This window comes from Zootoca vivipara, chromosome 6, assembly GCF_963506605.1.
Source record: "Zootoca vivipara chromosome 6, rZooViv1.1, whole genome shotgun sequence".
NCBI classification, from domain to species: Eukaryota; Metazoa; Chordata; class Lepidosauria; order Squamata; family Lacertidae; genus Zootoca; species Zootoca vivipara.
The window spans coordinates 2,744,298-2,770,319 of record NC_083281.1 but is presented as its reverse complement, the minus strand read 5'-3'; the positions used below and the strand labels follow the sequence as shown (position 1 = coordinate 2,770,319).

The following is a 26,022-nucleotide window of genomic DNA, read 5'->3' as shown; positions in this document are numbered from 1 at the left end:
GAAAATAAGGGGTTGTTTCCCCCCTTACCACCACCAGGGAGGGTCACTTAAAAAAACAGAGGTCAGCAGACACAACTTTAGCACAGGATATATTTTTGAAGAAACACAACAGCAGCCAGGTAAATCCAGTTAGCGACACCCGGGAAAAGAGAGGGGGACAGATGGACACGATGACCACAGAGTCAAAAGACCACAGGCGGGGGGCAGGAGGGGGGCGGACACGGGGCTCTGCAGACAGAGGGAAGCAGGGTTAAGAATTAAACGGAGTATCCTTACTTCGGTGTGACTGGGGACCTTCGCCCTGCTCTGCAGAAAAGAACAGCAGGGTTTTATATACTTTCAGCACACGGAACACATTTCCATAACATTTATATACTTTCAGCAAAGTGGAGCGTTGCCCCACACAGACATTGCCCTCCATTCCTCCCTGCTGTGACTCAGCTTCCATTTCGACAGGGCTTGGATTGTGTCGATTGATCGGCGACCGACTGACCGATCGATTGATCTGTCAGGTTCTGTCCCCGGCGTAAGGCGAGTTTTGCAGGGCAGGGACCCAAATGCGCAGACCCTCTTCCCTACCCCTGAAGGCTGCCTTGCCTGCGGACCCCTTGCTAGTGTTAGGAGAATTATAAGGTCTAGATGTAAAATAAATGTTCATAAATGGACCAGGCAAATGCATACATAGATCTATAAACCACATGTCTGAAACAGGACAGGAAAACAGCCCTGAATCCATTTCGACTCTCCCAAACTGACCTCAAATGTTTCTCTGCAAGGACAAAGGAAATGGGGAAACCTCCCCATTGTCTCTTTGCTCACAAATCCTGTCATGAAGGCGTATCTGTGTGTGAATAGGGTGAGCCTGTGACCTGGATTCAGGAACTGAGTATTTACCATCACAAAAAAAAATGGGCACGATGCCCAAGTAATACATTCAGTGACCATTATCAGGTACCCTGGCAGGCAGGTTTTCTGCTGTAGACCGCCTCTTCTGTGATGTATGTAGGATGTATTGGGGGTTGGGTCCTGGGGTACAGGGGAGGCAATTTCAAATGTCTATATAAGAGCTTGCACACCAATGTTTGGGGTTCCTGTCCTCCCTCCCGGTGGGGGGGAGAGCGGGGGGACCCTGTTGCAGCAGTTTAACAAAGATCAGGCTTACTAGCTGCTTTGCTTCTCAATATTCTCTGCTTGGCCTCTGTTATTTTCTCCTTTCGATAGAGAACCTACATAAGGACTATATACAGCAGGCATCCCCAAACTTCGGCCCTCCAGATGTTTTGGACTACAATTCCCATCATCCCTGATCACTGGTCCTCTTAGCTAGGGATCATAGGAGTTGTAGGCCAAAACATCTGGAGGGCCGCAGTTTGGGGATATCTGATATACAGACTCTTGGGTACCCCATAAGGGAAAAGGAGCAGGTTTTTTTCTTATAACAATTGACAGGGACCACAGACCCCCCTTCCCTACCCTAGAAGGCTGTCTGCAGACCCCTGGCTGGCCACTGCTCAATATTGCATGCACAATGCCCCCCCCCCGAAGATCACACACCAGAGATGGGGTGGGAAGACCTCTGGACCTCCAGCTATTATGGGGTTCCCAATGTTAGAGGAAAATCCTCAGGCTCACTCGGGTCGTCGAACAAAGGCGCCAGCCAGGTGTCTAAAAGACTGCCGCAACAGGAAAACTTATAAAAGAAGGGGGCGCCCTTTTCTTCCGGGCTTCTTCCTGCTTCTTCCATGCGGTGGGTGGAAGTCCTGTTGCAACCGTCTTCTGAATAAAGATCAGACCTGTTGGCTGCTGTTTCGCTCCTATATCCCTTGCTGGTGTCTTTGCTTGGCAATACAAGCAAGCCTGAGGATTTTCCAATAACACCAACTCCGTGACTCCCCAGGAGGCAGCGTGGCTGACGGGTCAGGATTTTGGGAATATCCAACAAATATTCTCCGGGGTGTCGCAGGTTTGCCAACCCCGCCGGGAACGGCAGATCCCGACCAGCTGGCCCGTGCTGCTTGCAGTTTCAAAAACGGCTTAAGCAACCGTGTCTTCTCTCCTAAAGGAATTTGATTGCTGGCTGCATATCTCTACGCCGAGAGCTAAAGGTTGCTTTGAGGCCAGCTTCGTTTGCAATAACTGCGGCTCTGTAGTAGAGCTTCTGCCTTGAATACATCTCCGGCTCAAACTATGAAGCCTTCAATGGCTCAGGAGCGCAAGACCTCAAGGACAGCCTCTTTCCATATGAACCGACCCGGACCCTGAGATCATCTTCTGAGGCCCTCCTTCATGTGCCTCCTCCTCGAGAGGTCCGGAGGGTGGCAACACGAGAGCGGGGCCTTCTCTGCAGTGGCTCCCCAGCTATGGAATGCTCTCTCCAGGGAAGTTCGCCTGGTGCCTTCATTATACACCTCTAGGCACCAGGCAAAAATGTTCCTTTTTAACTAGGCCTTTGGTTGAAATTATTGACATCCAACACCCTTTTAGAATGTGGGTTTTTTTGGGGGGCGCGCGGTGTTATTGGGTTACCGCTTTTAGTTGTGAACTGCCCTGAGACCTCCGGGTATAGGGCGGTGTATAAGTTGAATGACTGACTGACTGAATATCTGGATGAGGCCCTGTCTGCAGTGTGCACATGTAAAGGAATTTCATGTCTTCCCCTAAAGGAGACTGAGAGTGGTTAGCAGACATCCATTTCCCTCTTCAGAGAGCTGCAATTTCCCAGAGCTCTCTGGGAATGAGAGATTGACTGTTAAATCACTGGGAATTGCAGCTCCACGAAGGGAAGATGGATCCCTGAACAACTCTCAGCACCCTTAAACTACAGTTCCCATGATCCTTTTTCTTTTTTTGGGGGGGGGGGAGCCATGACTGCTTAATGTGGACGAGCCTAAGCACTTCCCATTAATTCTTTCAGAGGGTATTGCTTTATTTTTGCCCTGTGCACCGTTGGAATAAGGCCCCGGGAAGGCATTAATCCGGCCCCTGGTTCACGGTTCCACCATATCACACTCTGTCCTCTCTCCTCTGTCAAAAGTAGAGATTGTAGACGCCTCGGGGCAGGAATCTAGCTTGTTGCTGTAATGGCGGCCCCCGCAAGTCAGCGCCAGTCTTGGGCAGCCCTGTTACGGAGCGGGGAGCTACTTGTGTCGAGACGCACCTCTTGCTCGCCGAATCTGCATGCCGCGCACACACACACACACACAACCGAGTTCCATGCCACACATATCTTCGGACACCTCCGGCCACCACACGGGGACGACACACGACGACACACACACCTCCACGACACAAGAACCACGACCCAGCCTCTCCTGATCTTCTGCCGTTTCCTCTGTCCCTCTCGGACCGGGATGGGGAATATGTAGGGGCCCCTCTAGATGGCGCTGAACCCCCCAACCCCGGTAGCCTGGGTTTAATGCTGGCTAGATCTGGAATCCGGCAACCCTTTGGGGAATTCGAACCATTCCCTACCCCCTTGACCGAAGGAAGAGGCACCACTTTCCAAAAAGAGGCATCCTCTCCATCTCTTTACGAGAGCAGGGAATGCCTCTTCTTAGTCAGGGATGGGAGAACCTGTCTAGATGTTACTTGACTCCATCTCCAAAGGTCAAGGAGTCTGGCAAAATCTGGAGGGACGCAGCAGGTTGCCCACCTCTGCTCCTCGGCCCGGGGCGCGGGAAAGGATTTCTGGCTTGGCCCTACTGCCACGGACAAGACACTCAAGGAGCGGGAAAGGTCAATAATTACCTTCTCGGTCCCTTTGCCATGCTTTCTCAAGAGAGTACCCTGCAGAGACAATCAATATCACAAATCGATCAATGCAGAATGGGAAAGGGCGAGCGAAGAAGTCCAGCGAAGGAAGGGCAGGAGGGTGGAAGGAAGGAAGGAAGGACAGACGGACAGACAGACGGATGGACGGATGGACGGACGGACGGCCTCTCATCTCAAGGCTCTCTCCAGGGAGCAGCAAGGCCAGGCATGATATTGTCCTCCCTCCCCCAAGACTCCCAGTACCATATAACACCAGTCCTGAAAGACTTACATTGGCTCCTGGGACATTTCTGAGCACAATTCAAAGTGTTGGTGCTGACCTTGACAGCCTTAAATGGCCTTGGCTTAGTATACCGGAGGGAGCGTCTCCACCCCCATCATTCTGCCCAGACACTGAGGTCCAGCTCCGAGGGTCTTCTGGCAGTTCCCTCCCTGCGGGAAGTGAGGTTACAGAGAACCAGGCAGAGGGCCTTCTCGGTGGTGGCGCCCACCCTGTGGAACGCCCTCCCATCAGATGTCAAGGAAATAAACAACTACCAGACTTTTAGAAGACATCTGAAGGCTGGAAGTTTCAGGGAAGTTTTTAATGTGTGATGTTTTATTGTGTTTTTACTATCCATCTGGTACACAGGCTGAGACCCTCCCTGCCCGCAGACCGTCTCGCCAGAGTGGTGTATACTCTAGTTACCTCCTGCTTGGACTACTGCAATGCACTCTTTATGGGGCTACCTTTGAAGGTGACTGGGAAACTGCAATTAATCCAGAATGCGGCAGCTTGACTGGGGACTGGGAGCAGCCATCGAGACCACATAACACCGGTCCTGAAAGACCAACATTGGCTCCCAGGATGTTTCTGAGCACAATTCAAAGTGTTGGTGATGACCTTGAAAGCCCTAAACGGCCCTGAAGACCTGAAAGAGCGTCTCCACCCCCATAGTTCTGCCCGGACACTGAGGTCCAGCTCCGAGGGCCTTCTGGCAGTTCCCTCCCTGCGATAAGTGAGGTTACAGGAAACCAGGCAGAGGGCCTTCTCGGTGGTGGCGCCGTCAGATGTCAAGGAGATCCACAACTATCTGACTTTTAGAAGACTTCTGAAGGCAGCCCTGTACAGGGAAGTTTCCACCGAGGGAGAAAGTTTCCACCGAGACGTGACAGCTGGCGCAAAGCAGCTCAGCGACAAGAGGGAAGGGTTTGGGGGTTCACAGAACAAAGGCGTTTTGGGGGAGGATCAGGAGCAGGGAGAAGATAGAGGCACATTGGAGAACGTAGCCAGCCACCACAGGACGACAGAAAAACCAGCTCAAGTTACTTGGGAGGGGTGGGTTGGGGGGGAACTAGACGCAAGGCACAAGGACAAAGAGATAGAGACAAACGAAAGACAGGCAGGGCTTTCACCTGCCGTACTTACAATCATCTGCCCAGGTGAGGGGAGCAATCAGAAAGAACAGCCGTCACGTGAGTATAAGCCTCAGGTCTGCCGCAACCCCACCCCGCAACCCCAAACCAACACACAACGCCACGACAACCCCACACGAAAGAGACACAACACAGCACAACAACGCCTCCCGGACGCGAGGCCACAGGTCGCACCCCGGCGCCCGCAAGCAGCAGCCCTCGGGGGGCGCGGGGTTTGTGCGGGTGCAAAAGTGAGCCTGCCCCCCTATATTTAGGCATACACCCAAGCCCCAAATCCCTGCCCGTTTGAGAAAGAACCCCCCCCCCCCAAGACCGGAAAGGTTTTCTATCTGCAATTTAGTTAGACAAAAGGAAGGTGAGTCAATTAGGACAAACACCCCCCCCCCCAAATTCATTGCAGGTTTTATTTTCAAATGCATCATAACTTTTAAAAAGTCAATCACGAAAGCTCATACCTATGACAAACTTAGTTGGTCTCTAAGATGCTACCTGTAACTAATACCATCAGAACTGTCAGCTATGCCCATTTCACTCTACACTCTATCTATCTATCTATCTATCTATCTATCTATCTATCTATCTATCTATCTATCTATCTATCTATCTTCTTGCTGTTATGAAAATGAAGAGATTTGGTGGATACTATTGAGGGGTTTTTTTGGGGGGGGAATCAGTCTGATCCTGTACCCCAGTGAGGGGGAGACTCTTAGCCAGACAAGTTTCTGTGCAAGGCAGCGACTTGAGCTGGATACTTAAGGGTCCTCATCAACACCCCCAAAGAATGAGCAACTAAGTGACGGGGCCCTCCAGGCTAATGGGGGTGGGACTTTCCTCCCACCTAGCTGCCAGGTAGGAGAATAGGGTTGAACTGAAAACAGGCTGGAAGATGGATGGACCTGCCTGCTCTGTGCTGGATCCAAAGCTGGGAGGAGATCATAGAATCATAGAGTTGGAAGAGACCACAAGAGCCATCCAGTCCAACCCCCTGCCAAGGAAACACCATCAAAGCATTCTTGACATATGCCTGTCAAGCCTCTGCTTAAAGACCTCCAAAGAAGGAGACTCCACCACACTCCTTGGCAGCAAATTCCACTGCCGAACGGCTCTTACTGTCAGGAAGTTCTTCCTAATGTTTAGGTGGAATCTTCTTTCTTGTAGTTTGAATCTATTGCTCCGTGTCCGCTTCTCTGGAGCAGCAGAAAACAACCTTTCTCCCTCCTCTATATGACATCCTTTTATATATTTGAACATGGAGAAACAAAATCTGTTGGGGTGGCGATGCTGCTCTGGTTATCTCCTGCTTGGACTATCGCCATGCACTCTACGTGGGGCTACCTTTGAAGGTGACTTGGAAACTACAACTAATCCAGAATGCGGCAGCTAGACTGGTGACTGGGAGCGGCCGCCGAGACCACATAACACTTGGAAACACATGAAAGATCTACATTGGCTCCCAGTACGTTTCCGAGCACTGTTCAAAGTGTTGGGGCTGACCTTTAAAGCCCTAAATGGCCTCGGTCCAGTATACCTGAAGGAGTGTCTCCACCCCCATTGTTCTGCCCGGACACTGAGGTCCAGTACCGAGGGCCTTCTGACGGTTCCCTCATTGCGAGAAGCCAAGTTGCAGGGAACCAGGCAGAGGGCCTTCTTGGTAGTGGCGCCCACCCTGTGGAACGCCCTCCCATCAGATGTCAAGGAAATAAACAACGACCTGACTTTTAGAAGACATCTGAAGACAACCCTGCATCATGAAAATTTTTAATGTCTAATGTTTTACAATTTTTTATGTGCCAGCGACTCCAACACTCATTGTCTCAGCATCAGGGCCATCATTGCCCATGCTTGCTTGCTGAGGATCGCTGAGAGTTGGAGACCAGGGAGATTTGGAGGGTGCCATAAATGGAGAAGGACCGGGGTGGCCCTTGAGGAATGAAAAGGCAAACCAGGAAAAGGAGGGCCATCTATTGTTCCTGTGCTCGTTTCACCCGTCTCACCCTCCTCATTGTGTAAGTGAAACCAGAGATATATTGTTTCCGTCCTGCAATCACCGCGTCCTGCTTTAACCGGGACGGGTCTCCTTCTCCCGGAAAACCACTGCTCATAAAAACATAAGAGGGCTGCCGGATGAGGCCATCGAATCTGGCATCCTATCCTCACAGTGGCCGACTAGATGCCTGTGGGGGAAATCTGCAAGCAGGATCTGGGTGCGAGAGCAACTCTCCCCCCTCCTGTGGTTTCCAGCAACTGGGATTCAGAAGTATTGTGGCCTCCGATCACAGCCATCATGGTTAAATAGCTATTAATAGCTCTTTCCTCAATGATTCCCCCCCCCTCCATATCCTCTTTTAAAGCAATCTGGGTTGGTGGCTGTCAGGGGACCTTTCTACAGGGAACCTCCCCCCCCCATCCTGTTGACCAGCTCTTTGCCCAGTGAGAGCAGCAGCAGCGGGTCAGGTGGGGGGAATGAGGAAGTCAGCGAGATGGAGGAGGCAAGGCTCAGCGATGTGGGAGAGCCCTTGTGCCGCCTTGACCAAGAGGTAGAGGGGAACACACAGCCCCTTCTGGCGCCTGAAGTAAGGTGCGCCACTAAACGTAAGGTCGGGAGGAGGCGTTTCGGAGTGCCCAAGTTCTTATGCTGGTCACACAACAGGAAACGTCCACTCCTGGATTCTGCGAGTAACTAGGAGGTCATGTTTTCTGCTATCTCTGCACTGTAAATATTATGCACAACACAGGGGCGTAGTGAGGCGCCACGACACCCGGGGCAGCAAATTGCCATGCCTCGGGGGGGGGGGGGCGCCGTCGCTACGTAATGACGCATGCATCGCTACGTAGAGGGGGATCGCGCCCCCCGCAACTTCTAAACGGAGCGTCCAGGCTCCAGGTAGATAGCCCACTGGTGTGGCAGCCCGCCGCACCAGTGGGCTACCTACCTGGAGCCTGGATGCTCCGTTTAGAAGTCACAGGGGGGGCACGCGATCCCCTCTACATTGTACATCATGCCCCCCTGCGACTTCTAAATGGAAACTAAACGGTCCAGGCTCAGGCACCGATTGCGGGGTAGGGGGCGCGGCCCCGAGTGCCACCCCCCCTCCAGCAGGCACCCGCACAGCGATTTCGGCGCTTGCAGCCTTTTCTTTTCTTTTCAGGCTGCCGTGCAGAGCTGAGGGGCGGGGGCGTGGCCCCAAGTGACACCCCCTCCAGGGCGGTACCCAGGGCGAACCGCCCCCCCTGCCCGCTTGCTCCGCCCCTGGCACAATAAAACCGTTAAAGACAAGCACGGACTTGGGCGTCTTTACTCGAGAGGAGCCGCAACAACACCATTACAGCGGCCACCACTGCTTCCTGCAGCAGAGAGTTCCACAGGGTGTGGAGAAGGACTTTCTTTATCTGTCCTGAATCTCCCAATGTCCAGCGTCGTTGGATTCATGGCTTCTAGTGCTCGCAGAAACTCAGAATGGCAGAGTTGGAAGGGACCCCGAGGGCCATCTATTCCAACCCCCTGCAATGCAGGAATCTTTTGCCCAATGTGGGGCTCGAACCCACAACCCTGAGATCGAGAGCCTCATTCACTATTGACTGAGCTATCTCCCATTTCTGCACCGGTTTGCGACTTTAAAACAACAACACATGAACGTTCACGCTGTAAATTTATCCTAGCGTACATTTCTGTATGCAATTCCCTCCTCCCCTAAGAAAAACCACCTTTTGTTTTTGCAAAGCAGTTTCCCCTAATACAGTGTTCCATTCCACCAACATATGCATTTTCGCACACACTTCTCCCCACAATTTGCATTCTTGTCCAGATTTCCTGACTGGGGAACAGCCTTGCAAAATTAATGTACGTACGGATTTTTATGCTGCAGTTCCATTTCTGCTAGAGTACCATTTGGGGAAAGTTGCAGAACTGGTCAGTTTGCATTTAAAATGTGAACCGAACAATATTTCTCCTTCCCCTCTGCAGCTCCTCAAGAGATGGCCACCCTCCTTATAAAAGTGTCAGCTAAACAAACAGTTGCATTATGTTAACTAACCCACATTTCTTGCACCACGAAATTCAAGGCGCTTAGATCTGCCTCTCAGTCCCTGATATCCCCAAGCATAAATGCTATCCTCACACCATTTCTGCACCAACTTGCAATTTATTTATTTTTTAAAAAAATCCAGAGCAAATTCTCATATTGTGCACATCCTGTCTCATGTAAGCATTTTTTTTGCAAGCGATTTCCCCACTATAGGCCCCCCCCCCAAAAAAAATTGTTAGGTAATTTTCTCAAATATGTGTATTTCCCCTTTACATAAAGCTTTTTTTTTTAATTTGTTTTACTGCAACACAACATTTAGGTAAGAGTGAGTTTCGTAGGAGCTAGAGATGGCTCAGACATGGCTGCAAGTCCCTTAGTGACACTCAGCGCCCCCCCCCAAAAAATAACACTGAAAAACCTGATTCCTCCCCAGCCAGCAAATTATTGGGAAGTCGGACAGGCAAATACCTTCACTTTTAATCAAATACAGTGGCTAAACGGACTGTCCCTAAAGATACGGGGGTTAGTCTACATCCCACCTCGAATTTAATTGTGGGATCCGATGGGGTAGTTCTCTAACCAATGGGGAAATAGAGTTCATTTCACCCATTTCTGGTTGATCCACAGAGCTGGTGAATTTCTGGAGAGTTTGCAGGCATGACGGCTACCACCCTGACGTCTAATCAGCACCCAGGGCAGTGAGGCTGTGCCCCTCCAAAGTTGTTGGACTCCAGCTCCCAGCAACCCCCCCAGGAGGGATGATGGGAGCTGGAGTCTATCCAGAGGACTGCAATTTCCCCAACTAAGTTCTAAGGAAGAATTGGAGGTGCAGAGGAATGCCTCGCCTTAGATGGAGACGGGAATACCTCTCCTTAGATTGAGAAGGGAATGCCTCGCCTTAGATGGAGAAGGGAATGCCTCGCCTTAGATGGAGAAGGGAATGCCTCTCCTTAGATGGAGAAGGGAATGCCTCTCCTTAGATGGAGACGGGAATGCCTCTCCTTAGATGGAGAAGGGGATGCCTCTCCTTAGATGGAGAAGGGAATGCCTCTCCTTAGATGGAGAAGGGAATGCCTCTCCTTAGATGGAGAAGGGAATGCCTCTCCTTAGATGGAGACGGGAATGCCTCTCCTTAGATGGAGAAGGGAATGCCTCTCCTTAGATGGAGAAGGGAATGCCTCTCCTTAGATGGAGAAGGGAATGCCTCTCCTTAGATGGAGAAGGGAATGCCTCTCCTTAGATGGAGAAGGGAATGCCTCTCCTTAGATGGAGATGGGAATGCCTCTCCTTAGATGGAGATGGGAATGCCTCTCCTTAGATGGAGAAGGGAATGCCTCTCCTTAGATGGAGAAGGGAATGCCTCTCCTTAGATGGAGAAGGGAATGCCTCTCCTTAGATGGAGAAGGGAATGCCTCTCCTTAGATGGAGAAGGGAATGCCTCTCCTTAGATGGAGAAGGGAATGCCTCTCCTTAGATGGAGAAGGGAATGCCTCTCCTTAGATGGAGAAGGGAATGCCTCTCCTTAGATCGGGGATGGTGGGCATATCTTTATCCTTCGAGACATTGCTGACCCAAACTCCCAGTAGCCAGCACAGCCAAGGGGCAGGAAAGGTGGGAGTTTGAATCCAGAAACATCTGAAGGGATACAGGTGCACCTTCTGCCCCGAGGGAAACTGAATCCTATTTGGATCCGTGCCTCTCATTTCATATGGTTCCTTTTATCTTCTGAGGGTGGGGGAAGGCTCTACAGTGAACTGGACCCCCCACATTTCCAGACTGGTGGTTTTTAAGCACATCTTAGCAGCTGCGGGAGCTGGGAGCCGATTTCCATTAAAACAAAACAAGGAGAGAACCTGATTATTTCAAGATAAAAAGGCAAGTGTGCAACCGATCTACTTTTTTTTAGGAAGGCACAGCTGAGACGCTTCCACGTTGGGCTCCTACACCCCCAGTTTGCCCATGCTCCCAGAGTTTTGGAGAGTGTGTTGGGGCCATGGGGGAAGAGTGGGTTAGCCCATCTCGTCTTACACGTGGTTTGGGACTCACCGTCTGGTCCGTGAGGGGCGGAAGCACGATCGTCTTCTCCATAGTGTTCATGACGAGTTTCCAAAGCTCCTTCAGCACTCGCTTGAGGACGGTCTTCTCGCAGATCTTCGCAAAGAGGGTCAGGCTGAGAGAGAAGAAGGCCGCGAGGGGGAAGCCGGTGAGCACCATTCAGGGCCATATCGGGGAAGGGAGGGGAAGGATCTTAGTGAGCGAGCACATGCTGCCATAGGCTGAACCTGTGGTCCTAGACCTCGGCGTCTATCCCACTCACTTGCTATCGAGAAGGTCCATGATGGGTTGCAAGACGTTGTCAGCGTCTTGGGCTACGCTGCTGCAAGCACTGGCCGGCACGTTGCCTGTGCCTTTCACCTGGCTCAGAATGTCCCCCATCTGTTTCACGCAGTCCTCAATGTGTGGCTGGAAACTTTGGGGTGAGGAGATAATAATAATAATAATAATAATAATAATAATAATAATAATAATAATAATATAGAGAAGTGAGGTTACAGGGAACCAGGCAGAGGGCCTTCTTCATGGTGGCACCCTCCCTGTGGAACGCCCTCCCATCAGATGTCAAGGCAATAAACAACGATCTGACTTTTAGAAAACATCTGAAGGCAGCCTTGTTTAGGGAAGTTTTTAATGTTGGATGTTTTATTGTGTTTTTAATATCCGTATGGTGCACAGGATAAGACCCTCCCTGCCTGCAGACTGTCTCTCCAGAGTGGTGCATGCTCTAGAATCTCATAGAGTTGAAAGACACCAAAAGGGCCATCCAGTCCAACCCTCTGCCAAGCAGGAAACACCTCCCGCTTGGACTACTGCAATGCGCTCTCCGTGGGGCTACCTTGGAAGGTGACCTGGAAACTACAACTAATCCAGAATGCGGCAGCTAGTCTGGGGACTGGGAGCAGCTGTTGAGACCACGTAACACCGGTCCTGAAAGACCGACATTGGCTCCCAGTATGTTTCCGAGCACAATTCAAAGGGTTGGTGCTGACCTTGAAAGCCCTCAACGGCCTCAGCTCAGTATCCCTGAAGGAGCGTCTCTACCCCCATCGTTCAGCCTGGACACTGAGGTCCAGCTCTAAGGGCCTTCTGGCGGTTCCCTCCCTGCAAGAAGTGAGGTTACAGGGTACCAGGCAGAGGGCCTTCTCGGTGGTGGCGCCTGCCCTGTGGAAGGCCCTCCCGTCAGATGTCAAGGAGATAAAGAACTACACAACTTTTAGAAGCCATTTGAAAGCAGCCCTTTACCGGGAACCTTTTTAATACTTGATGTCATGTTATGTTTTTAATCAGCCCTACCTGGTTGCAAACACTCGACTCAGCTCGTCCAAGACGTTGTTGAGCTTCACCTGCAGCTCCTTGAGGATGTCGCTGGCTTCTGTGTCCAGCTGGAATGGCAGAAGGCAAGAGAGCAATGTTCATCCTTGGAAGATTAATAGGCAGCTCCCCCCCCCCCCCGCAGGCAAATTCTCCAGCTTGAGAATCCTTAAGAATTTGCATCTCTATCCTATTGAGGCAAAGCCTCTGGCACGGATTAATGCCGAGTTGCTCTCATGGAACTAAACAGTTTGTAGTCAACCTTCTGTGAGGGAAAGGGAAGCTGTGAGTTTGGCTAGAGCCAAAGCCTCACGCACCACCAGCTTCAGTCTCATAGAATCATAGAATCCTAGAGTTGGAAGAGACCACAAAGGCCATCCAGTCCAACCCCCTGCCAAGCAGGAAACACCATCAAAGCATTTTTGACATATGCCTGTCAAGCCTCTGCTTAAAGACCTCCAAAGAAGGAGACTCCACCACACTTCTTGGCAGCAAATTCCACTGTTGAACAGCTCTTACTGTCAGGAAGTTCTTCCTAATGTTTAGGTGGAATCTTCTTTCTTGTAGTTTGAATCCATTGCTCCGTGTCCGCTTCTCTGGAGCAGCAGAAAACAACCTTTCACCCTCCTCTATATGACATCCTTTTATATATTTGAACATGGCTATCATATCACCCCTTAACCTTCTCTTCTCCAGGGCTTAACCTTCTCTTCTCCAGTCTCCCCTTGGCCAACCCCCCCCCCATCTGCCTTCTTCCTAACGACAAGTTCTGGGGGGGGGGCTGCTTGTGAGCTTCCTCCTCCTCCTCCTCCTCCTCCTCCTCCTCCTCCTCCTCCTCCTCCTCCTCCTCCTCCTCCTCCTCCGTGTTGCCTTTGTAGAACTCTACTCCAAATGGGCACCAATGCAGTGGATGTTTGAGGGCGAGAAGGCACATTCAGGATGCAGTGAAGCTAATATTCGGCTGGTGGTGCCCCCCTCCCCATTCCACGAAGAAAAGCAGAACAGCCAAGCTATTGGGACTTAAGTCTTCACTGTAAGGTAAAGGTAAAGGGATCCCTGACCATTAGGTCCAGTTGCGGATGACTCTGGGGTTGCGGCGCTCATCTTGCTTTATTGGCCGAGGGAGCTGACATACAGCTTCCGGGTCATGTGGCTAGCATGACTAAGCCGTTTCTGGCGAACCAGAGCAGGGCACGGAAACACTGTTTACCTTCCCGCTGGAGCGGTACCTATTTATCTACTTGCACTTTGACGTGCTTTTGAATTGCTAGGTGGGCAGGAGTTGGGATTGAGCGACAGGAGCTCACCCCGTCGCGGGGATTCGAACCGCCGACCTTCCGATTGGCAAGCCCTGGGCTCTGTGGTTTAACCCACAGTGCCACCTGCGTCTTCACTGTAGGCGAGACGTTTCCCTCTCCTACCACCTCTGACAGCGGGTGGCGAGTTGAGGGGGGCAAAGCTGCACAGGACACAGAAAGAGCTCTGCCTTTCAACAGTTTCTCAGCTGCTCTGCAGCCCCAGCCACTCTGTCCTGGGACAGGTCCGCCCCCCCCCGAAGACCTTTTAAGAAATGCAAACCTCTTTCCCCCCCATGGCTTCAAACATTTTCTCCAGTTGGACCCGCAACTGCTGGATGTTGTTCATCAAGATGCAGGGCTGTGACGGGAGAAATAAAATAAAACGGACACGTTGTTATGAAGGCACTGAGATGGCGATTCCTAGGAAAGGTGGCACCTTCCTTCTTTACTTTCTCTAATTATTCTGGGAAGCCGCTCTCTACATCGTGGAGGGAGCACGGAGTAGAATTTTCCCCTTTATACAGGAAGCTAGTTTGTACACACACAAACACAACCCACTTTCTATTGTGCGTCCAGACCAGCAAACAGCATGATTAGAGTTCAGCAACACCCATGGTTCTTTGCTGAGACAACATCTTCCACAGCTCAGCCTTGAAGCACCCACTGGGAGCTGTCCAGAGTGCTGATTTGGCTTGCCCAGGTTTCATATATCGCCGCCACCAGTACAGTCATACCTTGGGTTACGGCTGCTTTAGGTTGTGTGTTTTTGGGTTGCGCACTGCGCCAAACCCGGGATGGGTTACTTCCGGGTTTCGGCGCTCACGCATGTGCAGAAGCACTAAATCGCGCTTTGCACATGCACAGAAGTGCCGAATCGCAACCCGCGCATGCGCAGATGTGGCGCTGCGGGTTGCGAACGTGTCTCCCGCACGGATCATGTTCGCAACCCGAGCGTCCACTGTATTAGCATAAACGCTCCATTCGCCAGCAGGTCCCAGGGCAGGTTACGTCCATTTAAAATGCATAAATTAAAAAAAAGTTTAAACAAATTGCTGTCCCGGGAATAGGGAGGACCCTGAAAACACACATCCCAGGTCATTCGAGGCCTGCAAAATAAGGTGGGTATGAACGCTGACCCATCAAATTCACCCAGATGGCAATGAAATAAAACTTCACAACTTTGGGGCTGCCACAGAGAAGGCCCTGTCCCAGACCACAACCACCCCAAACATCAGAGGGCAGTGGAACTAGCGAGAAGCCCCCGTCTGTTCATCTTAACTACTGGGAGGATCTGTAGCGAAGGAGCCGGTCTCTCAAACTTTGCGGCCCCGAGTCATTTAGGGCCACATCATGTGTGTCCCCAGTCCAGCCCCAACCCCTTTGGTGCCTCGCCGCTGTTCTTTGGGAAACCCAAATCTGTCCGCAGATACTTGGAGGCGGAAGGGGGAAGAGCTACAAAACAGATACATCACCACTTTTTCTTTCTCCTTGGAGCAATGGGAAGCAAAATCCTTGGAGATAATTTCGGCGTACTGCAGCAGGACATTGCTAATGGTCTGGAAGGGAAAAGAGGAGGGGAGGCTGATGAGACGAGGAAAGCCGAGTGCTATTGCCTCCCACATATATATAGAATAGAATGATTTATTGGCCAAGTAACAAACAGATTGGAATTTTGCTTCGACTACATTGCAATGTAAACGTACCTTCTACAAACACTGTTCCACTTACAATACAATAGCACAGCAAAGGAACCCCACCCATAACTGGCCTCCCCTTCCACTGCACAACTACGAATTTAACAATTTGATGGCACAAGGGAGAAAACTGTTCCTGTGCCTAGCCGTTTTTGTGTATAGAGTCCTGTAGTGACGTCCAGATGGAAGTAAATCAAACAGATGATGACCGGGATGCAAAGGATCTGTGACAATTCCCTCTGCTCTCTTCCTAGCTGGAACAGCATAAAGTGTCTCTATTGAAGGCAAACTAGCACCGATTACCCTTTCTGCAATTCTTACAGCTCGTTGGAGCCTTTTCTTGTCCATCTTGGAGGCTGTGCCATACCAGGAAGTAATAGATTTACAGAGAACAGTTTCAATAGTACCTCTGTAAAACTGGATCAACACTTCTTGGGGCAAATTAAATTTCCTTAGTTGACGCAAGAAATACAACCTCTGGTGGGCCTTTTTAATAATACTATTGATGTTGCCTGACCAATTTAAGTTTTGAGAAATTATAGAGCCCAGGGACTTGAAGGACTCTACTACTACAACCATGTTACCAAGGATGGAAAGTGGCGGCAAGACGGAAGAGTGCCTTCTGAAATCAATTACCATTTCCACTGTCCTTTGGGCATTTAGCACCAGATTATTCTTGATGCACCACGAAACAAGCTGGTCTACTTCCCGCCTATGTGCAGATTTTCAATTAAGCAATGCTCCGAAGCTGCTGCCATCGCACAGAGCCCATTCTTACCTTGGCGAACCTGCGCATGTAGTGGCCCACAATCTGCGGGTCGGGGCACTCCAGCTTCTTGATGATTTCGAAGCTCTGGTTCAGCTGGGAAAAGACGTCGACCACCGAGCAGGAGAAAAGGGCATGCTCCGACGTTTGCTGGAACTAGAGGGGAGGCAGACGAGAGGGACAAGGTGAGAGGATCGGTCCCGTTTGGAGGAGAGGAACCAGGCTCCCTTACAAAACATTTCACAGAAATGGGATTCCAGCGGGGTTTCTCCCTCTCAGTAATCCTATATAATAAAGTGCAAGTGTCTCTGCGTCCAGTTTTCCGTGTGTCCCTGTGTCCGCGCTACTGCGCATGTGCCCCACGGACACAGGGATTGGATGCAGAGACTGCACGCACACACACGCGCGCTCTCCCCACCCACCTACTGTTTCCCTGCGGCCGCCAACCGCTGCTCCCAGCCAGACTTCTCCGAACCCCGGGATGTCTCTTTCCTATCGGCGGCTGGGGGAGAGGAAGGAAGGAGGAGAAAGGGCTGCTTTCTCCTCCTTTGTTCCTGTCCCCCTGCCGCCGACAACAAGGACAGGTCCCGGGGTTCAGAGAAGTGCTGCACAAGCGCTTCTCTGAACCCCGGGATGTTCTAGCGCCCGTTTATTCAACGGGCTGAATTACACTAGTACAGTAATAATGTTGGAGGGGATGGAATAGTTGCCCAGATTGGCTGGAACAACCCAGTCAGATGGGTGGGGTATAATAATAATAATAATAATAATAATAATAATAATAATAATAATAATTCTACCCCACCCATCTGGCTGGGTTGTTCCAGCCACTCTGGGCAGCTTCCAACATCTATAAAGGTAAAGGTAAAGGGACCCCTGACCATTAGGTCCAGTCATGGACGACTCTGGGGTTGCGACGCTCATCCCGCTTTACTGGCCAAGGGAGCCGGCGTACAGCTTCCGGGTCCTGTGGCCAGCATGACTAAGCCGCTTCTGGCAAACCAGAGCAGTGCACGGAAACGCCATTTACCTACCTGCCGGAGCGGTACCTATTTATCTACTTGCACTTTGACATGCTTTCGAACTGCTAGGTTGGCAGGAGCAGGGACCAAGCAACGGGAGCTCACCCTGTCGCAGGGATTCGAACCGCCGACCTTCTGATCGGCAAGCCCTAGGCTCTGTGGTTTAACCCACAGTGCCACCCACGTCCCCTCCAACATATATACAAACACAATAAAACATTAAACCTCCCAATATAGGGCTGCCTTCAGATATCTTCTAAAAGTTGTGCAGCTCTTTATCCATATTGACATCTGATGGGTAGGTGTCCCACAGGGAGGGCGCCGCCGCCGAGAAGGCCCTCTGCCTGGTTCCCCGTCACTTCACTTCTTGCAGCGAGGCAACCGCCAGAAGGCCCCTGGAGTCGGCTACCTGTTCCCCCCACCTCCTCATCCTGCAAGGAGCTTGTGGCTCTCCAATCCTCACAGCGACCTCACAATAGATTGCAATGGATTGCTTTGAAGCTAATTCAGCACCAGGTATTGGGGGGGGGGTTAATCACTTGCTCCCTGCCACCAGGGCCATATAAGCGAGCTAGGCAACCGCCTAGAGCGCTGTCGTGGAGGGGGCGCTGCCAGCCTGCCCGCCACCCTCCGCTCGCAGCTTTCCCTCCTGCTGCTGCTGGCTGCTGGCTGCAAGGACGGGGAGGCGGGGGAAATTGAGCGCGCACGCGCCCAGCACAGCAGCAACAGCGCCCGCCGGCCGAGCGCCATGAGCCAGCCAGCCAGCCAGGCGGCCACCGCCAGCACGCCTAAGAGCCTGCATGCCCCAAGGCTGAGCGGCGGCGGGAGGCCTGCAGGCCCCTTCTGCGCTGTGAGCGAGTTGGCAGCTGATTGACAGGCGGCCTCGGAGAGCTGCCTGAAACCGCTAAGTTTGGCGCCCCTTCCGCGCCCCTGATGGCCAGGTAAAGAGACTGCAATTACCCCTTCCCCTCACCAACAACCAAGGAACTCTCTTTTTATTTTTATTTTCTACTTTTTATTTTATTTTTTCTATTTTTTCTATTTTCTATTTTTATTTTTTTAGTTTTATTTATTTTTATTCCACTCTTATTTTTTCCAAAAAAAGTCAACAACCCTGGTAAATGGGGGGGCGCCAGAAGGTGATCTCGCCTAGGGCACAAAAAACCCTAGCACCGTCCCTGCCTGCCACCCACCCGCCACCGTCCTATATTTTGCCAGAACAAAGGTCACAACCATACTTGGCTGGGCTCTCTGAACTGAAGTGTGCAATGTTGTGCAATGTGCAAAGTCTGCAATGTTTAGTGAGGGCAGGGAAATTATGAAACCTCTCTTCCACCTTAAACACGTTTCAGGCAACGTATGGATACATCACCCAGGATTAAGTCACCACCCAAACCTCATCTGACGCTATAATCCAGGCTTCGTGGGTTGCCAGTAGAACACACATGAAAAAGATCTAGGGAGTCTTAGTAGACCACAAGCTTGATGTGAGCCAGCAGAATGAGTGATGCCATACCCCATCCTTCTTGTCCCGTTCTAGGGCTCCGTGCAAGAAATCTCGTGAGACTTCCTCATTCTCGTCCAGCCACTGGATAACAAAAGGTTCAAACCACCTAGAAAATAGAGAATGAAGAGGTTTTTTAAAAAAGACTATAGCCTCAGCTTGGGGGAGAAAAAAAGCGAGAAACTCATCTGGTTCAGGAGAACAAGGAAGTGGGTTGTTGTTTTTCTGGGGGGGGGGGACCTTTCTTGAACTTCCATTCTGTTCCGAACTAAGGGACGTGTCTCTCTTTCACTTTAAGAAAGTATGCTCCCTTTTTTCCTGCCTCGTTCTGCCTCAGGGCACTTGAGAATTTCTTTGGGATTCCTTCAGAATTTGAGAGCGTGGGGTCAGAGGCGAACGAAGGCATCGTGACACCCGGGGCGGGGCACCGCTACGTAGGGCGCATGTGCGGCGTCGCTACATGCGACGCATGCGCCGTACGTAGCGACGCTGCACACGCGCTGCACATAACGGTTTGCCAGCGGTGCTGGGATCCTTCACATGCGGCTGCAGCGGCGCGATTGCTGTTTGCGCTGCCATGGCGGGGCGGGGTGCCTTCTTGTCATCCCCCCAGACTTGGCACCCAGGGTGTACCGCCCCCTGCACCCCCATTGCAAAGCTACTGCGTGGTGTGTCGTCATCCCCCTGGACTTGGAGGTCCGAATGTATCGGAGAGCAAAGGAGTCCCGTTGGCACCCAAAATTCTGAAGAAAGCCGGAAGGTTGATTAGACTAGCCAACTGCCTTCCTTTTGGAGAGCTGTGTACTTGTGCTCGCAACATGACGCTGTAATAAAAGGACTATAAATCTTATCAACTGCTTGTTAATTCTTATCTGTGAATTAACCGAAAGGAGGGGAGGGCTCTCCATGCCTGATACAACACTGGTGTGACCAGCGGAAAACCCCACCTCTGTGTTATTACAAGCCAATAATCACAACTACTTCTTGGTCTATCTGTTTTAGGGTTGATGGGCTAATCTATCTGTTCATGTGAGCTGGCATTGTTTTGTCCTCCTTTCTTTATGTTTCAATAAAAAATAGCACTGTTGTTGTTGTTTTTTTTTAAAAAAGCGCAATAAGACAAAACGCGGACTTACGCCGGATACTCGGGGACGCGGCTCTTGAAAGAAGGGAGATCTGTGACATATTCGTTGTACAGCCACTTCACCTTAAAGTGCAGGTTCATGTAATCGGCACTTTTGCACAACCGGTGCTTATCATGCTCTGCAGAGGAGGAGAAAAGGAGAGAGGAGCCTGTATACACCTCGAAGCAGCTCCCCTGCTTCTCTTAAAGGTAAAGGACCCCTGGCAGTTAAGGTAAAGGCTGATTAGATTATATGTCTGGAAACTGTAGAAACGACTACCTTTCCTTTCCTAAAGAAGCTGCAGAACTGTGAGTTGAACCCCCATAAAAACAGGATTTTTCCCTTTGCAAAGTAAGCTCAACATCTTTGAGCTGATCCTCAAAAAATTGGGCTTTTCCCTTTTGCAAAAGAAGCTGCACAACTGTGAGCTGACCCCCCCCAAAAATGGGGCTTTCCCCCTTTCCTCCTCTAAAAACTAGGTGCGCATATGGTCAGGTGCGTCTTGTGGAGTGAAAAATATGGTAATCTACGTCACTCCTATGTCGGATAACCTGAGCTTGTCGCCGCAGCGCTCTCTGTTCTACCGCTCTCAAAGCCCGTCTAGTCTTAGACAAAGTGGGGGGGGGGTCAGGAATGCTGTCCCAGGACACTGAATCTACCAGCTGACTCTCTCCTGGTGTTTCCTCTTTCCTCTTCTAGCTGCGCCTCGCCCATTATTTCCTAGCTTTTCCCCTATGGATTATGCCCCTCTGCAAACCACTGTTCTAAATCAATACTGTCTTCCTTGTGGGAATGTTCAGGGATGCAGGAGAGGGTATATTATTTGATTATATCCTATTCCAACTTGTGTTAACAAGTTTCACAAATTAGCAGAGTTAACATTCCCCTTTTAAACTCACGGCAGCGGGTGCGCTTGCTCAGGTTCGCTAGAACCTCTATAATAATATTGTCCTGGTATTTCCCCCTTTATTCCCTCCGAAAAGATAAGGCAGGACACAGTCACACATCATCCTGTTCACAATAGGAACCCAGAAGGCAGAATTAGCTTAGAAAAGATATATACACTTGGAGACTATCCCATAGGGAGACAGTTCCTTTGTGGTCTCTTGGCTGGCCAAGAGGGCACCTCTGGCTAAGCAGTTGCTTGCTTGAGAGTGAAGTCAAAAGAGAGAGAGAGAGATGGCCGCCAGACCAGTGCTTTTGTTTACCTGCACACAGGTGAGGCCACGCCCATCTCCGGTTACATGCAGAGGAAGTTTGTCCCAGCTCAGGAGGAACAGGAAGTTCCGACTGACTGGTGCAAACATCCCCTTTCTATGTCCACTCTAGGGATGTTGTACTTGACTGCTCTTGTGTTTCACACCCCACATAGCTGCCCTTGGGAATGGGGGTGGGTGGGTGAGGCAGCTCCCACCATTCCTCCTCAGTCCTGACAGGTGGATGGAGAATGTCCTCTGCTGAGTGAGGGATCTCCAAACAGCCCCCCTTCCCCAACTCTCAAAGGAAGACTCACCTTCCATTGCATATTTCATATCCTGAGCAAAAAGGTTCCACATCACTTCGGCGCTGATCTTCCCGACGTTCAGCTCCTGGGGGAACCTGGCGAAGGGGGTCAGAGGAACCGGGAATGAGACTTCCTCGGGATAAGCCTGGTGCAAACATCAGCGGGGGTGGCCGAACCCTCTGCCGAGACTAGTCTGGACCAGACATTTGTGTATCTGGGCCCACCTTGTCCAGCAGAAGTCCACAAAGAGGAAGTGTGCCTGATAGTCCCCTTCCTCTTAAGACCCTGAGAAATTCCATTCTACCTCTGAACTGGAGCTGGGGTCCACAGCCATTAAGACTAGTAGCTGTCGATGGACTCGTCCCCCCCCCTTCCAAGCATTTGTTGGATCTGTTATCCCCAACATTGTAAACTTTCATCGTAAGGGAGTTACGCCCGTTTTTGACCCTGCACCTTTTCCCTGCTATAGAACGTTATTTTTAACGTGCGGCAGGCGGAACTGCGCGCAAAGGATCTTAAGGGTCTTACTGGTTGAGGCAGGGCGTGTATGAGTTCTTATCTTCCTCGATGATGGAGACGATCAAGGTGATAAGCTTGGACCAAAAATCCAGGTTCTTGATGCTGGGGCCTTGTTCTTCAGGAGGGAGTTCTCCTTTCTTATTCTGGAAGGAGGGCGGGCCCCCCAAACAAAAGACACATCAGATTAAGCAAAGCTATCACCACAATTCCCATTTTTAAGGCCCCCACCCCCAAAGTTATTTTCTTATTTTTTGGGGGGGGCGGACGATGACAAGAGGAACTGGAAGTGCAGCTGACATCGTATTAGGGGACCAAAGATTAGCTCAAGGAGTTTATTAGGCTTCAACTCCCCACCTTCCTTGAATATTTGGCATACTGGCTGCTGGGAATGTTTGGAGTTCGGATCCTACAGCATTTGCAGACACGCAGGTTTTCCTGTTCTATATCTAAGAAGAGGCACTCTCGCGCCCCCCTCTCTCTATAGAGGTATTCCCTCCCATGTCTTGCACGCAGTAAGGAAATGCTACTCCTAAAACCAAGGATATGACTATAATAAACATAAATTTATATAAAGGCAATAAATAAATGGCTCAAGGCTCGAGAGAAGATCTAGTTTTGGGGGACAAGGGGAAATCTCATCGACTGCTTGGTATCGCTTGACAAACTGCCTTTCGGCTAGGATGGGGTGGTAGTGCAGTAGGCAGGGGCTGGCGGGATAAACCCCGCTATAAATAAGTCAAATAAAAAAATTCCTTCAGTAGCACCTTAAAGACCAACTAAGTTTTTATTTTGGTATGAGCTTTCGTGTGCATGCACACTTCTTCAGATACCTTTTCGTGTGCATGCACACGAAAGCTCATACCAAAATAAAAACTTAGTTGGTCTTTAAGGTGCTACTGAAGGAATTTTTTTATTTTACTTCGATCCAGACCAACACGGCTACCTACCTGTAACCATAAATAAGTCAGAAATTATATCGTTATAACAAAGGGGGGGGGGAGCTATAGAAAACTGCTTAGAATTTTTTTTGCTCTCTGGCGCTATCTGGTGTTGCATGTTTACAACGCATTCAAAACACTGTTTCTTGACTAATGCCATAGAATCATAGAGTTGGAAGAGACCATAAGGGCCATCCAGTCCAACTCCCTGCCAAGCAAGAAACACCATCGAAGCATTCTTGACAGATGCCTGTCAAGCCTCCGCTTAAAGACCTCCAAAGAAGGAGACTCCACCACACTCCTTGGCAGCAAATTCCACTGCCGAACAGCTCTTACTGTCAGAAAGTTCTTCCTAATGTTTAGGTGGAATCTTCTTTTTTGTAGTTTGAATCCATTGCTCCGTGTCCGCTTCTCTGGAGCAGCAGGAAACAACCCTTCTCCCTCCTCTATATGACATCATTTTATATATTTGAACATGGCTATCATATCACCCCTTAACCTTCTCTTCTCCAGGCTAAACATACCCAGCTCCCTAAGCCGTTCCTCATAAGGCATCGTCAAAATGCCAGCAGCTCTATCTTAGGACAGACAAAGCCTAGGGAATACTGAGCTGCGGCTGCCGGGGCCGTCTCCCCCCCCCCAACCAACTCAAATACCCCACCCCCATCTCTTGGTGCCCTGCATGATAGAAACCCCCCAATGCTCACCGGATCGGTTTGGTACTCCCGACTGTAGAGCTCGTGGCAGTTGTTGAAGATGTACTCGTACGTGGAGTTGAGGCAGGCTTTCACACAGTCCTTTACCACCTGACTGGCTCGCGGGGGACTCTGAAGTTCCTGGACCTGCATGAGACTTGCACTCATTATGTTGGCCCTGCGCTGGCCACATAAACCCCAAACAGGGGGAGGGAGGAGCTCAGGTCTCTGGGCAAAGCGCAGGCCTCTTCCCCTGCCCTATACTTGGAAATGCCGTTGGGGACCGAAACCGGGTCCTCCTCCATCCAAGGCACACCACGGAATTGTAGAGTTGGAAGGTACCCCAGCGGTCATCTAGTCCAACCCCCTGCAACGCCACTGAGACGCACAGCTCTCCCCCACTAACTCAGCAGTGGGGCTGGGAAACGCAGACAAGGGCTCAGCTACTTGCGGTCATTACCTTCATCCGGAAAAAAGTGATGCTGGTCAAGAGGTCCACCGTCGATTTGAGGTCCTGCAACCTCTCCGGGCTGCTGGCAGGGAAGTTATTCTGCCAGGGAGGAAAGCAGACAGAGGGCATAGGTCATCCCCCCCCCTTTTTTGCACTTCTAAACTTAGTGAACAACCCCCTCCCACCCGGAGCTCCTTTTGTCAGTTTGCATTTCTTAGTGCACAAAGTATTGCTCTTATGTGTAGAGATCTTTCCTATTTGACTCAATTCAAGAGGGTTCTGCAAGCTTCTCTATGTGAAAGAAGCAAGCAAAAGATTCGTGATGTTTGAGTTACTCCTTCTGAGAAACTGAGTACAGCTGGCTTAAACTGGTCCTGTTATCTCTTTCTGGCAAGGTCACGCTGGCTATAAAAAATACAGTCAAACCTTGGATCCCAAACATCCGTTTTGGAACTTTTCGGCTCCCGAACGTCGAAAACCCAGAAGCAAATGCTCCGGTTTTCAAACGTCTTTCGGAAACTGGATGTCTGATGCGGCTTCTGCTTGAGTTCAGGAAGCTCCTGCAACCAATCAGAAGCCGCGCCTGGGTTGTAGAACATTTTGGAAGCCGAACGCGTTTCCAGAATGGATTACGTTCGACAACCGAGGTTTGACTGTAGGGCCAGAAGGAGCCTGAGTTTCATTTTCTCTATCGATCTCTTTTCCTTTTGTTGTTGTGTTCTGTACGTTGTATGCTTAGTGTTAAGGTTTAGACATATATATATATATATATATATATATATATATATATATATATATATATATAGGTTTTACATATAATCGCATTACGTAACATCATACCCTCTTCTTTTATCTCTTTGGCTCAACTGAGCCTAACGACTTCCCACCTTCCCGTCTATTGGTTTACAGAATTAATTTTTGCATCATTACATTTCATTTCATTTCCTATCCTTGTTATATCCTTTCCTAAAATATTAAATTAAAAAGGTAAAGGACCCCTGACAGCTAAATCCAGTTGCAGACGACTCTGGGGTTGTGGTGCTCATCTTGCTTTACTGGCCGAGGGAGCCGGCCTTTGTCCGCAGACAGTTTTTCCGGGTCATGTGGCCAGCAGGACTAAGTCGCTTCTGGTGAAACCAGAGCAGTGCACGGAAACGCTGTTTACCTTCCCACCAGAGCGGTACCTATTTATCTACAGTAAGGTAAAGGGACCCCTGACCATTAGGTCCAGTCGTGACCGACTCTGCGGTTGCGCGCTCATCTCACATTATTGGCCGAGGGAGCCAGCGTATTGCTTCCAGGTCATGTGGCCAGCATGACAAAGCCGCTTCTGGCAAACCAGAGCAGCACATGGAAACACCGTTTACCTTCCCGCTGTAGCGGTTCCTATTTATCTACTTGCATTTTGACGTGCTTTCGAACTGCTAGGTTGGCAGGAGCTGGGACCAAGCAACGGGAGCTCACTCCGTCACAGGGATTCGAACCGCCGACCTTCTGATCAGCAAGCCCTAGGCTCAGTGGTTTAACCACAGCGCCACCTGGGTCCCTAGTATTTATCTACAGTACTTGCACTTTTTTGGCATGCTTTTGAACTGCTAGGTGGGCAGGAACTGGGACCGAGCAACGGGAGCTCACCCCGTCGCAGGGATTCGAACCGCCGACCTTTTGATCAGCGAGCCCAAGAGGCTCAGTAGTTTAGAACACAGTGCCACCTGCGTCCCTGAAAATATTAAATTACTCAACCTGAATAGGTAGCAATTTCATCTTACAAATCTTCAGATAACCCTGATAGTGATTTTCCCTTTCCCTTTCTATCTCTTTTCCTTCTGGTGTGGTGTTCTGTATATAGTATGCTTAGTGTTAAGGCTTAGACTTATTATAAGTTATTGTAAGTTTAAGTTAAGTCTGCTGCAACTGGATTTCTTA

At 50.4% G+C, this 26,022-nt stretch overlaps 1 protein-coding gene across 1 annotated transcript in view; it reads right to left on the bottom strand.

The window, feature by feature from the left end:
* The window catches only part of UNC13A (unc-13 homolog A), a 139,034-nt gene that overhangs the window by 25,405 nt on the left and 87,607 nt on the right, over positions 1 to 26,022 (bottom strand). Inside the window, 14 exon segments of the mRNA XM_060275227.1 lie at positions 277 to 306; positions 3,748 to 3,786; positions 11,259 to 11,382; positions 11,530 to 11,682; positions 12,564 to 12,652; positions 14,160 to 14,237; positions 15,352 to 15,435; positions 16,352 to 16,495; positions 18,878 to 18,974; positions 20,002 to 20,128; positions 21,503 to 21,588; positions 22,022 to 22,155; positions 23,658 to 23,792; positions 24,106 to 24,195. Of these exon segments, the coding sequence (XP_060131210.1) occupies positions 277 to 306; positions 3,748 to 3,786; positions 11,259 to 11,382; positions 11,530 to 11,682; positions 12,564 to 12,652; positions 14,160 to 14,237; positions 15,352 to 15,435; positions 16,352 to 16,495; positions 18,878 to 18,974; positions 20,002 to 20,128; positions 21,503 to 21,588; positions 22,022 to 22,155; positions 23,658 to 23,792; positions 24,106 to 24,195 (1,410 nt within the window).